General features: G+C 39.8%; 2 protein-coding genes across 8 annotated transcripts in view; one reads left to right on the top strand and one right to left on the bottom strand.

Annotated features, from left to right (window-relative positions):
* The window catches only part of LOC124275700 (transcription factor SOX-13-like), a 262,079-nt gene that overhangs the window by 41,288 nt on the left and 205,572 nt on the right, over positions 1–15,219 (top strand). The window lies entirely within an intron of this gene.
* LOC124275713 (flocculation protein FLO11-like) overlaps positions 1–15,219 on the bottom strand; it is a 102,614-nt gene that overhangs the window by 4,966 nt on the left and 82,429 nt on the right. The window contains exons 4-6 of the mRNA XM_046711353.1: positions 13,543–13,695; positions 13,240–13,362; positions 12,950–13,077 (exon numbers count right to left, since the gene is read on the bottom strand). Of these exons, the coding sequence (XP_046567309.1) occupies positions 12,950–13,077; positions 13,240–13,362; positions 13,543–13,695 (404 nt within the window). The remainder of the gene's footprint in view (positions 1–12,949; positions 13,078–13,239; positions 13,363–13,542; positions 13,696–15,219) is intronic.

Below are 15,219 nucleotides of genomic sequence, written 5' to 3'. Positions count from 1 at the left end.
ACTGGAGGACTAGCCAGTGTATTTGAATCCCACGACAGTGAGATCATCAACGGGGGACTTTCTGGGTGTGACTATTCACTATTCACTAAAATCCACATGCAAGCTAGAAATCCCGATTGTTCAATTCGAGCCGAGAAAAGCTGTACAACTGCTGACATAGTGTTGAATATTTCAACCAATGTTTAGGTAAAATGACAACTCACAACAAGTTAAGAACACTGACAATTTGAAGACAATGTGTTGACATACCCAGCGGCCATGACACAAAAAATAGGGTGTTCTTTTTTTTGAGTCGTATATGTTTTAAAATTTATTTTCTGTTTTTATTACTTTGTTTTATTCATGATGGAGGCATGTATTATTTGTTTATCATGCTGAAATATTTGCACATATGAAAGTGCATATATATAAATGTATAAGATCTAAACAAATATTTGATTTGATGAAGGATATAATCTTTCATGATAAAAAATTTAGAGAGTAACAATTGTAATATTTTAGCTCATGTTTTCAAAGACCTGACACCCATATTTATGAAAAATATCTGCCCAGTCATTAGATGCTTGCTTGGTCCTGATTAGATTATATTGACACCAGAATTTGAGTGAAACAAACAAACAAATAAACAAACAAACATTCTTTAAGTATGGGATATTAAAATATCCTCAGATTCTGGGGGGCGGTGGGGTAGCCCAGTGGTTAAAGCGTTCGCTTGTCAGGCCAAAGCCCGGGTTCGATTCCCCACATGGGTACAATATCTGAAGCCCATTTCTGGTATCCCCCACCGTGATATTGCTGGAATTTTGCTAGAAACGACGTAAAACCATACTCAGTCAGTCAGATTCTGGATATTTCAGAATATAGAGCTGTTCTGTTCCTCTTGACTTTCACTTTGTTTTTCATAGTTTTATCTTTCTCTAGAGCATATTTGCATTGTAGATCAAGACACATTACTTTTGACATATGAAACAGAGAAATTGTCTTCGTATGATAGAGCAGCCAGTAATCTCCAGACTGATCTTGTTCCATTTGAGAAAACAACTATCTACATGCTTTTTGACGCATTCAATCTTTCTAGACCTTCCATTGGCCTGGTCATGACATGGTTGAAATACTGCTGATTTGACTTTAAATTTTAACACTCCCGAGGAGTTTGTTTACTGGTACTTTCTTAAATCTAGAATATAATGCTCATTCAATCTTCGAAGTATACCCATATTTTCATAAATTCATATTTCTGAATTTGAATTTTGTTTTTCTGATAGTAAACAGGGTATGAAACTCCCAAACATTTAAGCCAGACCACAGCCCTGACCAAACATTTAAGCCAGACCACAGCCCTGACCAAACATTTAAGCCAGACCACAGCCCTGACCAAACATTTAAGCCAGACCACAGCCCTGACCAAGCATTTAAGCCAGACCACAGCCCTGACCAAACATTTAAGCCAGACCACAGCCCAGACCAAGCATTTAAGCCAGACCACAGCCCTGACCAAACACTTACCTGCCTGCAAATAATTTAGGTTTGACCACATTTAGTTTATCATCCAAAATTCATCACGAATGAATAAATAGTGATTTATTATCCTGAAATATGACGAATATGTTCATATACATATCTAAATGTTTACCTGAGCGTTGGGCGGGTGAATTTGAGAATCTGGCAGTCTGTGTTGAAAATTACCTGTCCCGGGTGGTTGGGCTGGAGGAAAGCAATTCTAAAACAATGATAATGAGGAAGATGGGACGGAGGGTATTAGAACTTATTGAAGAACCAGAGAATCCCATTTTTTTTCATCTGTGCATACTCTTTTAATTAGTATGCTGTAGGTAAAATTTTCCAGGTATTAATACTTTTATCATTTTGTAGATGATTGTGTAAATAAATTTCACAATTATTGATAAAATACTTGTTAAAACTTAACAAAGACACAATTTAAAAAATGATTATGAGAAAGTTTTGTACAATAGCTTTGTGATTTGATATTTGTGGTCAGTTTGAATCAAGTAGGAGTCAGTATTGGGAACTTGAAGTGAGCCAAGTTAAGCTGATAGGAGTTGTCTCCCTTACTACAGTCCTGGGCTGTACAGAGTCTCCAGTGTGTAAAATCAGAATTCTTCATACATTGTGAACATTATAACTGCCTGACATGAGAGTAAATAAAGCTTGAACATTCCAAATCTGCTGTTACAGCCAATTCAAAATAAGGATCTGCTATGTCAGTTATATCAAATAATAATTATAATTGTGATGTGACTTGTTTATTTGTTGTTTAATGCCACTCTCAGCAGTATGGAAGAGGCCTGTAAATAATTGAATCTGGACCAGACAATCAAGTGATCAAAAGCATGAGCATCGACCTACCCAATTGGGATATGATGACATGTGTCAACCAAGTCAGCAAGCCAGATCACCCGATCCCGTTAGTCACCTCTTGAGACAAGTATGGGTTGCAGAAGACCAATTCTAACCCCAATCTTCATGGGTATATTGTGATATGAAACTTATGACTACTCTGATCATAGAATTATTCATTTAGATGGCAGATGGCAAAAAATGTTTTTGGCGACGTAGCGGCAAGCGATATGCCAGGACAACTATTCTTGACCATGATTAGTATTGTGAACAGTGTGTCATAGTGGGCAGTATGACTTGGTTATTGTAAATTAGACTTTTCACTGGCCGGCCATATATTGTCTAATTTTTGTGTGCTGTTATTCCTTTTGCTAAAAGTACTGGCAGAGACGACAATTCCAATGACAATGAAAACGCACACAAACTTTGGATTTGTTGTTCTCTCACATAGTCCCAACAAAGCATCTTTTGAGGAGAGGACTTTTGAACGTCCAAACAATTTAATGCCAGAACTTTTGAACACCTAAACTATATTTAGAACCAATTTCTAGCATTTCATTTGAATAAATCTGAAATTTTGCCGAATGATCATTTTTGTTGCGAACTTGAGCATCAGGAAATTATCTGTACTATTAGCTACTCTGAACAGTAATTTATATTGATTCCCAGTTTTAATACAATTGTTTAATTATACAGTCCTGGTGAGTTTTCGGTAGAACTTTCCTCATTCTGTCCATGCCTAATTATTTTGGGGCTATCTTTAGATTTTATTTCAGAGTTACCTCATACCAGGAGATTGGTGGCTTGTCTGGTGTCCGAAACTCAGTGGGTGACCAAAATTTAAGATTTCAAGATTTGTTTATTTGGAAAACATTTTAACTTGCTTTCCAAGTTACTACTTTCATTTGTGTGGGATCAACAGATAGTGGAATTCATGTAGAGAATTTCAGCGCCATCTGTGAAGAACTGGTTAGATGCATCAACCCTGTGTATTGCCGTGTATGTTATATCAGAGAGTAATTGATGAGTAGTTGTCTTGTAAACGGTACATAATATATTATTTGATGAGATTGTTGTCTTGTATACAGTATTTGACTGACTGACTGACTGACTGAGTTTGGTTTTGCGCCACTTTCAGCAATATTCCAGCAACATCACGGCTGGGGACACCAGAAACGGGCTTCACACATTGTACCCATGTGGGGATTCGAACCCAGGTCTTCGGTGTGATGAGCCAACGCTTAACCACTAGGCTACCCCACCGCCCCATACAGTATTTGATACAGTAATTGATGAGTAGTTGCCTTGTATATAGTACATAATATAATTCTTGATGAGTAGTTGTTGTATATGCAGTATTTGATACAGTTCTTGATGAATAGTTGTCTTGTATATAGTGTACAATATACTGTTTGATAAATAGTTGTCTTGTATACAGTATTTGATACAGTTCTTGATGAGTAGTTGTCTTGTATATAGTATATGATATACTGTTTGATAAATAGTTGTCTTGTATACAGTATTTGATACAGTTCTTTGATGATAGTGTACTGTTTGTTGTCAGTTCTTATATAGTTGTCTTGTATATATATGATATACTGTTTGATAAATAGTTGTCTTGTATACAGTATTTGATACAGTCTTGTGAATAGTATTTCTTATGGAACATGAAGAATCTTATGAAACATGGAGAATAGTCATGTGCAATATTTCATTCTTCATCATTGTTTTCCTAACTTCTAGATTGACCGAGGCAGAAATAGATGTCTGTTATGATTGTCATGGAAATTTCTACAGGAACATAGTATCTGTTTATATCACTTTCTCAACTTTATTCCATGCCAGACATTGACGGATCCAGAGGGGGGGTCAGGGGTTCGAACCCCCCTTTTGAAAATGAATTAAGACCACATTGAAGATTTTATTTGCGTTGGCGGAGCCAAGGGGGGTTCAGGGGGTTTGAACCCCCCCTTTTCAAAATTCCTGTATCCGCTCATGCCAGACACAAACAACAACTGTAGATCACCCCTTTAGAATCTCGAATAAAAATTAAAATGTTTTTCCTCATTATAATAATTCAGTAAAATGCAAAATACATAAAGAGGAAATTACACAATTATTCATTAAAATGAAATATAACTTTTGTTTGAAATGTTTAAATGTTTATGTAAAAGTTCATACAGGAAAAAGCAAACAGCATCATATAATGGACATGCATTATATACCGAAACCGATTCTTAAAAACAAGCACAAATTTGATTTCATTAGTCAAGTTATTGTAATTTCCTTTAGAACAAAAACATGGGTGTATAAAGAATTTGTTTTTGAAATGTCAGACTTGTGGAAACAGGATGTAGTTGTTGCCTCCCTCCCAGAGAAGACCGAGAGGAGGTATTGTGGGATACTTGACTTAATTCAGTAGGTAGCGATTTGGTGCAAATCTCTAATGCTTGACAGGTCCTTCAAAAGACAGAGGCACTAACTAGACTTTCTGCATCCTGTTTGAAAAAAATCTAAATTTAAGATGGGGAGAACTTTCGAAACACTTTTTGGTCCAGGATTGTACTAGGAAGTTATTTATATATATTAGATACTGTTTGTGTAGTGAAAACAGTTTTGTGGTTCCAGTTTACTTTGTCATATATAATGAATAAAATTTAAGCAAATATTTGTATATGATGAGGAGGGTTATGATTGTGTTTATGTTACCAAAACACTCTCTTGTATATATTTGTGAATATATAGTAATGCATATGATTTAAACAAATGTTTGTTTATGATGATAAAGTTTATATTTTGTTTATTTTGTCCATATTTTCCTGTGTTGAGTTTGAGGCTGGCTGATAACATATTAATATTGACACATTTCCTCCATGATGTTTTAACTTTTAGGTTAAATTTAGTTGTAAAATTTACAAATTTATTCTTTTTGCCTTTTCCCAATATTGCAATGATATTGATTTTCTGGCTTATAAATACGCTTCTGAAAGAAAAACAAAACCAGCAAAAGTAATCCTTAATTAAAAACATTTTCATCAAATGATAATAATAACCTGCTCCATTATAATGAGTGAGACAGACTGGAGGGTTCTATCTATCTGAACAATGCAACATGGTCTGCCACAGTGAGTAGAAATGTTCTGAAATACCCACCCATTCCCAGTTTTTATATCCAGTTAACATGCAGTTAACAGTTAAGTTAACTTCATGAAAAACACATAAATATTTGCAGTTAAGAGGTAAGGTAACTTCATAAAAGTCAACCAATATTTGCAGTTAAAATTTAACTGCAATATTTGCAGTTAGCAGTTATGTTAACTTCATGAAAATCAATCAATATTTGCAGTTAACAGTTATGTTAACTTCATGAAAATCAATCAATATTTGCAGTTAACAGTTATGTTAACTTCATGAAAATCAGCAAATGTTTGCAGTTAACAGTTAACTTCATGGAAATCACACAGATATTTGACTTTAACACTTTAAGTAATCACATGGAAATCAACCAATATTCATAGTTAACAGTTAACACAACTTTATGCATATCACAGATATTTGTTGTTAACAGATAACACATCTGCACTTTTTCATGATTGTGTGAGCCCTGCCTGTTATCTCTCCTTGTTCATTCCACCCTCTATATATTAACGACCATTTCTAAATCAGTTCTCACAATACAAATCACTTCCAAATGTATCATAAAATTCTGTCCCAAAATTCTTATATATTCTTCTAGCACCCCAAATAATCAACTCTTATGTGTGATAATATTCTGATAGTTAATAAGTCTGCAGTTAAAGATTTTCCGAAGATTTCTAAATGTTTTCCACTTTTTGCCTGATAGGGTCATAGCCCTTCGACTACCAGCTGTTGAATGAGCAAGATTGTTTTCTGCAAGATCAATATCGGACAATAGGCGCTGATTGCGTGCCCCGGGGTGCTCCGTGCTTTCTGCTCATCCCCTTGTACCCTTGTCGCCGCGTCCGAGCTTTAATGACGGTCACTGCTGCAAAAATACAATACAGGGTAAAGATTGCCTGAGCGCTGAGATTGTATGAGATGAGAAATCATTTACAAGGATACTCTCATGTTCTCTCCTCGGGATGATGGATACCACATTTCTACCCACAAATTTAAATTGGAAAAAATTATGTCATTAAAATCTGCACTTACATAACGGTGAGAATTCAGACAGAATTTAGTTCTCCGCTTGTTGCGGATTTTGTAATGGTATGTAAAGGACTGATGCTGTATGGGAGGGGTTTGTTTTTCTGTTCCCTGTAGTGTGAACAACGTTGTTTTCTCTGTGCTGCTTGTTGGGAGTGATTGATGAACAGGAATTAATTTTACAGAATATTCGTTAATCATCAGTCTCCATTTTGAAAATGATTATCTTTTTTTTTTCTAATTGCATTACGAATAATTTTGGCAGTTTACATCCCATGCCACAACCTTAAGCAAATACAATCCCCTGTACTTTAGGCTTGTGTCCCTAAAGGCACTCAGGGCAGACAAAGTCCCCAGTACCTCATGCTTGTGTCCCTAAAGGCACTCAGGGCAGACAAAGTCCCCAATACTCCATGCTTGTGTCCCTAAAGGCACTCAGGGCAGACAAAGTCCCCACAACCCCATGCTTGTGTCCCTAAAGGCACTCAGGGCAGACAAAGTCCCCAATACTCCATGCTTGTGTCCCTAAAGGCACTCAGGGCAGACAAAGTCCCCACACCCCATGCTTGTGTCCCTAAAGGCACTGAGGGCAGACAAAGTCCCCACACCTCCATGCTTGTGTCCCTAAAGGCACTCAGGGCAGACAAAGTCCCCAGCACCCCATGCTTGTGTCCCTAAAGGCACTCAGGGCAGACAAAGTCCCAGTACCCTCCATGCTTGTGTCCCTAAAGGCACTCAGGGCAGACAAAGTCCCCAGTACCTCATGCTTGTGTCCCTAAAGGCACTCAGGGCAGACAAAGTCCCCACACCTCCATGCTTGTGTCCCTAAAGGCACTCAGGGCAGACAAAGTCCCCACAACCCCATGCTTGTGTCCCTAAAGGCACTCAGGGCAGACAAAGTCCCCAGTACCCCATGCTTGTGTCCCTAAAGGCACTCAGGGCAGACAAAGTCCCCACAACCCCATGCTTGTGTCCCTAAAGGCACTCAGGGCAGACAAAGTCCCCAGTACCCCATGCTTGTGTCCCTAAAGGCACTCAGGGCAGACAAAGTCCCCACAACCCCATGCTTGTGTCCCTAAAGGCACTCAGGGCAGACAAAGTCCCCACAACCCCATGCTTGTGTCCCTAAAGGCACTCAGGGCAGACAAAGTTCCCACACCCCATGCTTGTGTCCCTAAAGGCACTCAGGGCAGACAAAGTCCCCAGTACCTCATGCTTGTGTCCCTAAAGGCACTCAGGGCAGACAAAGTCCCCACAACCCCATGCTTGTGTCCCTAAAGGCACTCAGGGCAGACAAAGTCCCCAGTACCCCATGCTTGTGTCCCTAAAGGCCCTCAGGGCAGACAAAGTCCCCACAACCCCATGCTTATGTCCCTAAAGGCACTCAGGGCAGACAAAGTCCCCACAACCCCATGCTTGTGTCCCTAAAGGCACTCAGGAGAGACAAAGTCCCACAACCCCATGCTTGTGTCCCTAAAGGCACTCAGGGCAGACAAAGTCCCCACAGCCCCATGCTTGTGTCCCTAAAGACACTCAGGAGAGACAAAGCCCCCACCACCCCAGGCTTGTCACCCCACATGGAGAGATGGCAGACAAATACTCGGCTGTTCCCCCTCTCCTATAAATATTGGATGATGGATATATCTCTTCATCCCTGTGACAGTCTTGTGTTCATTATGTCTATATGTGGTTAGGAGTTTTAATGCTTGAATGTGATAGCATATTATTTTCCCTCCAAGATCAAGGTTGCATCCAATTTAATTACTCTTTAATTAGTCATTAAGACTTTATAGTAACCTGAAACAATAGTACTTACATGAACTGAAGTTGATGAAGGGTGTGCACGACAGTTTTGAGTGCGGCATGGCATATGGTTGACTTTCAGACCAGACTATTTATCTTCAACACTTGGCATCAATTACACAGGAGGGTGGAAGGCAGCCCACAGTTGAGTGAGTGAGTGAGTTGGTGGGTTGTTTGGTGAGTGATTGGGTGGGTTGGTGAGTGAGTGAGTGAGTTGGTGGGTTGGCAAGTGAGTGAGTGGGTTGGTGTGTGGGTGAGTGGGTTAATGAGTGAGTGTGATATGAGTGAGTGAGAGAATGAGTGAGTTTAGTTTTACTCCGTCACTCAGCAATATTCCAGCTATATGGCGGCGGGTGATATGAGTGAGTGGGTGTGGGTGGGTTAGTTAGTGTGTGGGTGGATGTGTGAGTGAATGAGTGGGTGGGTGGGTTAGTGAGTGAGAAAAAAAGCTCAAGGTGATTCTGGTCACCCACAACAAAAGGTATTGTGTTAACAAGCCAAATATCACAATCAGTTCTCATCTTGGATTTGAACCAAACATTAAGATTCTGACCATTTCCTTAGGCACAGTAAATTGTTATGCCTTAGACACTTCTATAACAGTTGATTCTGCTTAATATATGAAAAACTTGATTTGTGGAAATCTATAATTTCTTAGCAAGATGCAAATCTAAAAGAGTGAGTGAGTGAGTTTAGTTTTACGACATTTTTAGCAATATTCCAACAATATCACAGCGGGGAACACCAGAAATGAGATTCACACATTGAATCCATGTGGGGAATCGAACCTGAGACTTCAGCGTGACAAGCAGTAGCTTTAACCATTAGGCTACCCCACTGCTCCCAAATCTAAAAGCAAAGATTGTTCTGGACTCCTCTAGAGTCAGTTCCCACTGTGATGGTAAAAGTTCATTTTCCCAATTGAGCAGATCCTCCTGTGTTAAGGGGGGATAACTCCTAGTATTTTAATTGTATATGTTATACTGTAAACCCTACTTTATATTTTGTATGTTTAGATGCATCTATAAATAACCATGACAACAACAGTTTACCGTTAATGAGATTCACCTGTGAAAAACTGATATGCCGAATGTCTTTTATGCAACTGAAAAATTATTCAAAGAAGCAATAAACCAAATCACTCATTCCTATAATGACAAAAAATAGAATAAAAGACAAAAATATTTCAATTTCGTGCTTCATAGTTGCATTGCAGAGATTTGGCAGTGGATATTTTTATTTTTATTTTAATACATCCATCCTTTAGTTTTACAATTCATTCAATGTCCAATGTAGTTTCTGGAGGAGTGGAACTGGTTTTCATTTCCTGAAAACAATTGTTACAGTTTGAAATCTGTCTGCACATTACTTTCAGGTAAATAAATTCTGGTTCTAATTTCCTGAAAACAGTTGTTACGTTCAGTAAATAAAAATTAAGGACAGAGACAATTAGTGTTTGTTAGGAAAATAGCTTCTTGAAATAGAAGTCTAAACGTGTCTTTGTTTGTGGGGCTTTTGCTTGTGTGTGTTTAGTCTTATCAGGTTTGTCTGTACTTTTTCTTGTGGACTGTCTCATAAAGGGGACAAGTCCAGCATCCCTTGACGGCGCCTCAGTGCGGTTTGGTAGCTGAGTGGTTAAAGTGCTGGCTTATTAAACCAAAGGTCTAGGTTTCAGTGTTCAGTGTGCCAACTTTGGAATGCCTCAATGGTATAATCTGATGGAATTTTGCTAAAATATATGTATAATAATTCAAAAATTGAATAAAGGCAAAACATACCACTGATAACACAGATTCAACTTCCATTAAATGTCATACCGAATCCCACTCATTCAGCTCACCCCTGGCCACCCAAACTCACTCACTTACTCACTCAACTCAACCCTTGCCGCCCAAACTCACTCACTTACTCACTCAGCTCAACCCTTGCCGCCCAAACTCACTCACTTACTCACTCAACCCAACCCCTGCTGCCCAAACTCACTCACTCACTCACTCACTCACTCACTCACTCACTCACTGAGCCCTCTTCTTGCCGCCCAAAGTCACTCACTCACTCCTCAGCCCACCCCTTGCCGTCCAAAGTCACTCAGCCCACCCCTTCAGCTTGAACCACTCACTCACTCACTCAGCCCTCCCTTCAAAGTCACTCACTCACTCACTCACTCCTCCTCACTCACCAAACTCACTCACTCACTCACTCACTCCACTCACCCACCCCAAAGTCTTACTCACCCCACCCCCCACTCACTCACAATCAAATTATATTTATGTTTGTAGATTGGCATCAGGCAATAGAAAATTACCTGCTTGTAAACAACTGTGATGTTGTTCTCAAATGCATATGAATATCTTAGGTGACATATCTGTAAACGTCAGCTTCATGACCTTTTGTTTACTGACAAAAGTCATGAGAATCTGAAACTTTTCCAGAAATCGGTTGTAATGAAACTCTGTTCCCGAGGAATCATAACGTTCTTGTTTGTCCTATACCTGTCTGACTAAACCCCCACAATGCATCTCTACTGGGAAACAAAGCAGGGCTTTAAATATGCCTTTCTTTTAATACTTCCGCAGTTTCTATAAACTTGAATCATTTATGTACATTTGAAATTGTGTGATGTTGTTGGTCTAAAACTTGACAAAAATCCTTGGCTCGTTAGAAGTTTGCAAGAATGTCGCTAGTCGCCTTTCACTGGATACGAAAGGGGGCTCAGATCGTATTGTCTTCCAATTTGACCGGGGAAGAAAGATTGCATGGATTGTTTGTGTGTTTGACAAGCACTGCCTTTTTAAATACTCTTCAGTGGCAAGCGAAATTAAGAAATGAATAAGCAAATAATGATTTATTTAAACGGGAATTTAGTCGAATCTTGGTAAATACACGTTGACAACTGAGGATAGTGGTGATTGAAGTGTGGCTTCGAAGGGGATCCAACCTCCCAGGCTCTTCCTAATTCGGAACCAGAAAAGAGAATAGCGACATAAGACAAGGATTGAAGTGCTACTACAATACGTAGATGAAAACAGAAGTTAGAACGACAAGCTTGGTGCCATGGCATGCCGGCATGTTTGAGAGCATGTGCAGAAAGTGTGCCGTGATCCCTCGGTGTGTCTGGTGCTACCGATAGGGCCCCAGCTTACTGAGCATTACCGTCATGCATTCCTCTGATACCGTTGTGTTTCGTCTACTTTGAAGAGAAGGCTCGGGGACCTAATGCTGTCATACGCAATCCCTCACATACAACCAACCAAAGGCATTGTAATCGGGGTATTTGGTGGCAACAGAAGCTGCTATTTGTTTTCTAATGTCCCAGTTGTTAAAGGATCATTACTGCTAATCACGGTCCTTACACCAGATGAAAGACCATACGAAAAATACGCAAGTTAAATTTTAGCAATTTGAATTGAAACCATGTTAACGATTTTCCATGTTTCCAATTTTAGCCTGAGTTGCATTGTGGGTGTTATGACAGGTTTGGTCGGATCAATGTACATGATATATCATGAGAGGGTAATCACACTTTATCCGATTTACGAGGGTGATCTAATTTTCTCAGACAGGGGTAAGTAACTCAGTTCATAGTTTTCAATAATGGGGTTTTATGAAATCAAACAAAGGCGACAAATCCCCCTGTAGAAGTCTGTAGAGAATTCTGAGGTTGTGCCAAGCAAACACGACAAGAGTGGCTTATTATGCATTTTTAAATGTATGGAAGTTGGATTGTCAGCGTTAAAACTGGAAAGTTTGGCAGATATGTATAGGACAAAATAAGGATAAATCCGGAAATATGTTTCTCTGTGCCAAGAGTGAACGATCTGCAGACGACCTCGTGGCTGTGTCACAGTTATTTGTTATTTACATTGCATCTCTGATGCCAGTACATGACGAGATCACCTGTACATGCAATATTATCTGTGACAATCCTGGCAATATCACCAAGCACAATCTTGGCATCATCACCTGACACAATCTTAACATCACCTGTCAACATCACCTGACACAATCTTGACATCACCTGACACAATCTTAACATCACCTGTCAACATCACCTGACACAATCTTGACATCACCTGTCAACATCACCTGACACAATCTTAACATCACCTGTCAACATCACCTGACACAATCTTGACATCACCTGTCAACATCACCTGACACAATGCTAACATCACCTGTCAACATCACCTGAGACAATCTTAACATCACCTGTCATCATCCCCTGACACAATCTTTAACATCACCTGACAACATCACCTAACACAATCTTGACATCACCTGTCAACATCACCTGACAAACCTAACATCACCTAACATAATCTTGACATCACCTAACATAATCTTGACATCACCTAACATAATCTGGACATCACCTAACATAATCTGGACATCAGCTGACACAGTCTTGATATCATCTGACACAGTTTTGACATCACCTCTCAACATCACCTGACATATAATCCTGGCAACATCACCTGAGACAATTTTAACATCACCTGTCAACATCACCTCAACACAATCTTGACAACATGCCTGGCTACATCACCTCAACACAATCTTGACAACATCACCAGAGACAATCCTGGCAACATCACCTGACACAACCTTAACAACACCTGACCATAATCTTGACATCACCTGACACCATCTTGTCATCACCTGACACAGCTGACACAGTCTTGACATCATCTGACACAGTTTTGACATCACCTCTCAACATCACTTGACATATAATCCTGGCAACATCACCTGAGACAATTTTAACATCACCTGTCAACATCACCTCAACACAATCTTGACAACATGCCTGGCTACATCACCTCAACACAATCTTGACAACATCACCAGAGACAATCCTGGCAACATCACCTGACACAACCTTAACAACACCTGACCAAATTTTGACATCACCTGACACAATCTTGACATCACCTGACACAATCTGGACATCAGCTGACACAGTCTTGACATCATCTGACACAGTTTTGACATCACCTCTCAACATCACCTGACATATAATCCTGGCAACATCACCTGAGACAATCGTAACAACATCACCTGACACAATCTTGACAACATGCCTGGCTACATGCCTCACATCCCTGGCACAATCTTGACAACATCACCAGAGACAATCCTGGCAACATCACCTGACACAATCTTGACAACACCTGACATAATCTTGACATCACCTGACACAATCTTTGACATCACCTGACATAATCTTGTCATCAGCTGACACAGTCTTGACATCATCTGACACAGTTTTGACATCACCTCTCAACATCACCTGACATATAATCCTGGCTACATCACCTGAGACAATCGTAACAACATCACCTGACACAATCTGTACAATGCAGACACCTGACAATACAGACAGGTCACTATACAAATACCTCACAAACAGGTCTTGTAACATCGGACACAACAGCTGCCGATAACCGTCAGAATATATGATGAAAGTGATGGCTAATAGATGAAGAATAACAAAACGAAAAACAAATCCTTCAAAATTGAATAAGACAAAACAAACCACTAATAACACAGATTCAAATCCATGAAGTGACAAACCATATTTCTCATCATCCCCATTTTGTCAGCATTTTATTTAGTGAAAATACACCAGTCAACAGAAAGAAAGGAAAACTACACAAACATGTTTTTTGTCTGAGAGTCTGTGTCCCGGCTTCAGATTCGACACAACGTGTCTGGAGCATGTGAGTCACACAGCTGAAATATGGCTTTCATTAAATAACATATTCATTAATGAGGAAACGGAAAGTTGGATGAGGACATTTTATCTGCATGGTATTCAGGACCAATATTAAAATGGGAAGTTAGAAAAAAAGTCAATACAGTGATATCCTTGGTGCTGGGAGGGCAACTTGGAGCAGTCCCCGACTTGAAACACTGCTCTGAAGCTTGTGTCTAGTAAGCTCAGCTAATAAACCATTGCCTGAATAAACCACAGCCACCCACCCACTCATATCACACTCACTCACTCACTCACTCACATACTCACTCACTCAATCATTAACCCACTCACTAACCCACCCACTAACCCACCTACGCCCATTACTCATACTCACTCTCACTCACAAACCCACCCACCCTCCCACCCACCCACTCACTCACTCACTCAATAGCGACCCAAAACCCACCCACCCACCCACTCACTCACTAACCCACCCACTCATACACTCACTCACTCACTCGACTCCCTAGATGTAATGTGTTTTTTGTATGTGAGTATGATTCTGTGGTCTGTACTTGACAATATCGTGAGTCAGTGTTTATGCTCCAAGAGCATCCAGTCTGGTGTGCATGGCGATCACCATCACAGATAGGTATCACTCCCATCCTAATGATCCAATCACGATTGAAGCAAATTGAGGATGATCTATAGGGATGAGTTTATGTTGTGATGTGATTTCAGCTGACATTTGACCTCACTGCATTAGTCAGGTATGACTTGTCTCCCTTGGCCAACTCAAGGTGAAAGTTGAAATTGTGTTTTAATGATTATGTTTTCGCCCATTATTAATGCTTTGTCTAAGATTACAGAGAAGAGAAGGTTACAAGTGGTTTTTAGATGCCCCTTTGTCGTGATTTCGGGGCAGATAAGGTCCCTTGTATCTTAAGCTAGCCGCCTTGTAGGGATTCTGGTTTATAAAAGGTACCTTGTATCCTAAGCTAGATCCTAAGCTAGCCTACTTGTCGGGATTCTGGTTTATATAAGTCCTGTAGATCTTGTATCCTACTTGTGGGGCTGGTTTATTCTCTTTGTCGGGATTATGGTTCATATAAGGTCCCTTGTATCCTAAGCTAGCCTACTTGTCGGGATTCTGGTTTATATAAGGTCCCTTGTATCCTAAGCTAGCCTACTTG

This window comes from Haliotis rubra, unplaced genomic scaffold (assembly GCF_003918875.1).
Source record: "Haliotis rubra isolate DU_JTF1 unplaced genomic scaffold, ASM391887v1 Scf201, whole genome shotgun sequence".
In the NCBI taxonomy this organism is placed as follows: Eukaryota; Metazoa; Mollusca; class Gastropoda; order Lepetellida; family Haliotidae; genus Haliotis; species Haliotis rubra.
Note: the sequence above shows the minus strand (reverse complement) of the source record. Positions and strands in the feature narration are given on the sequence as shown.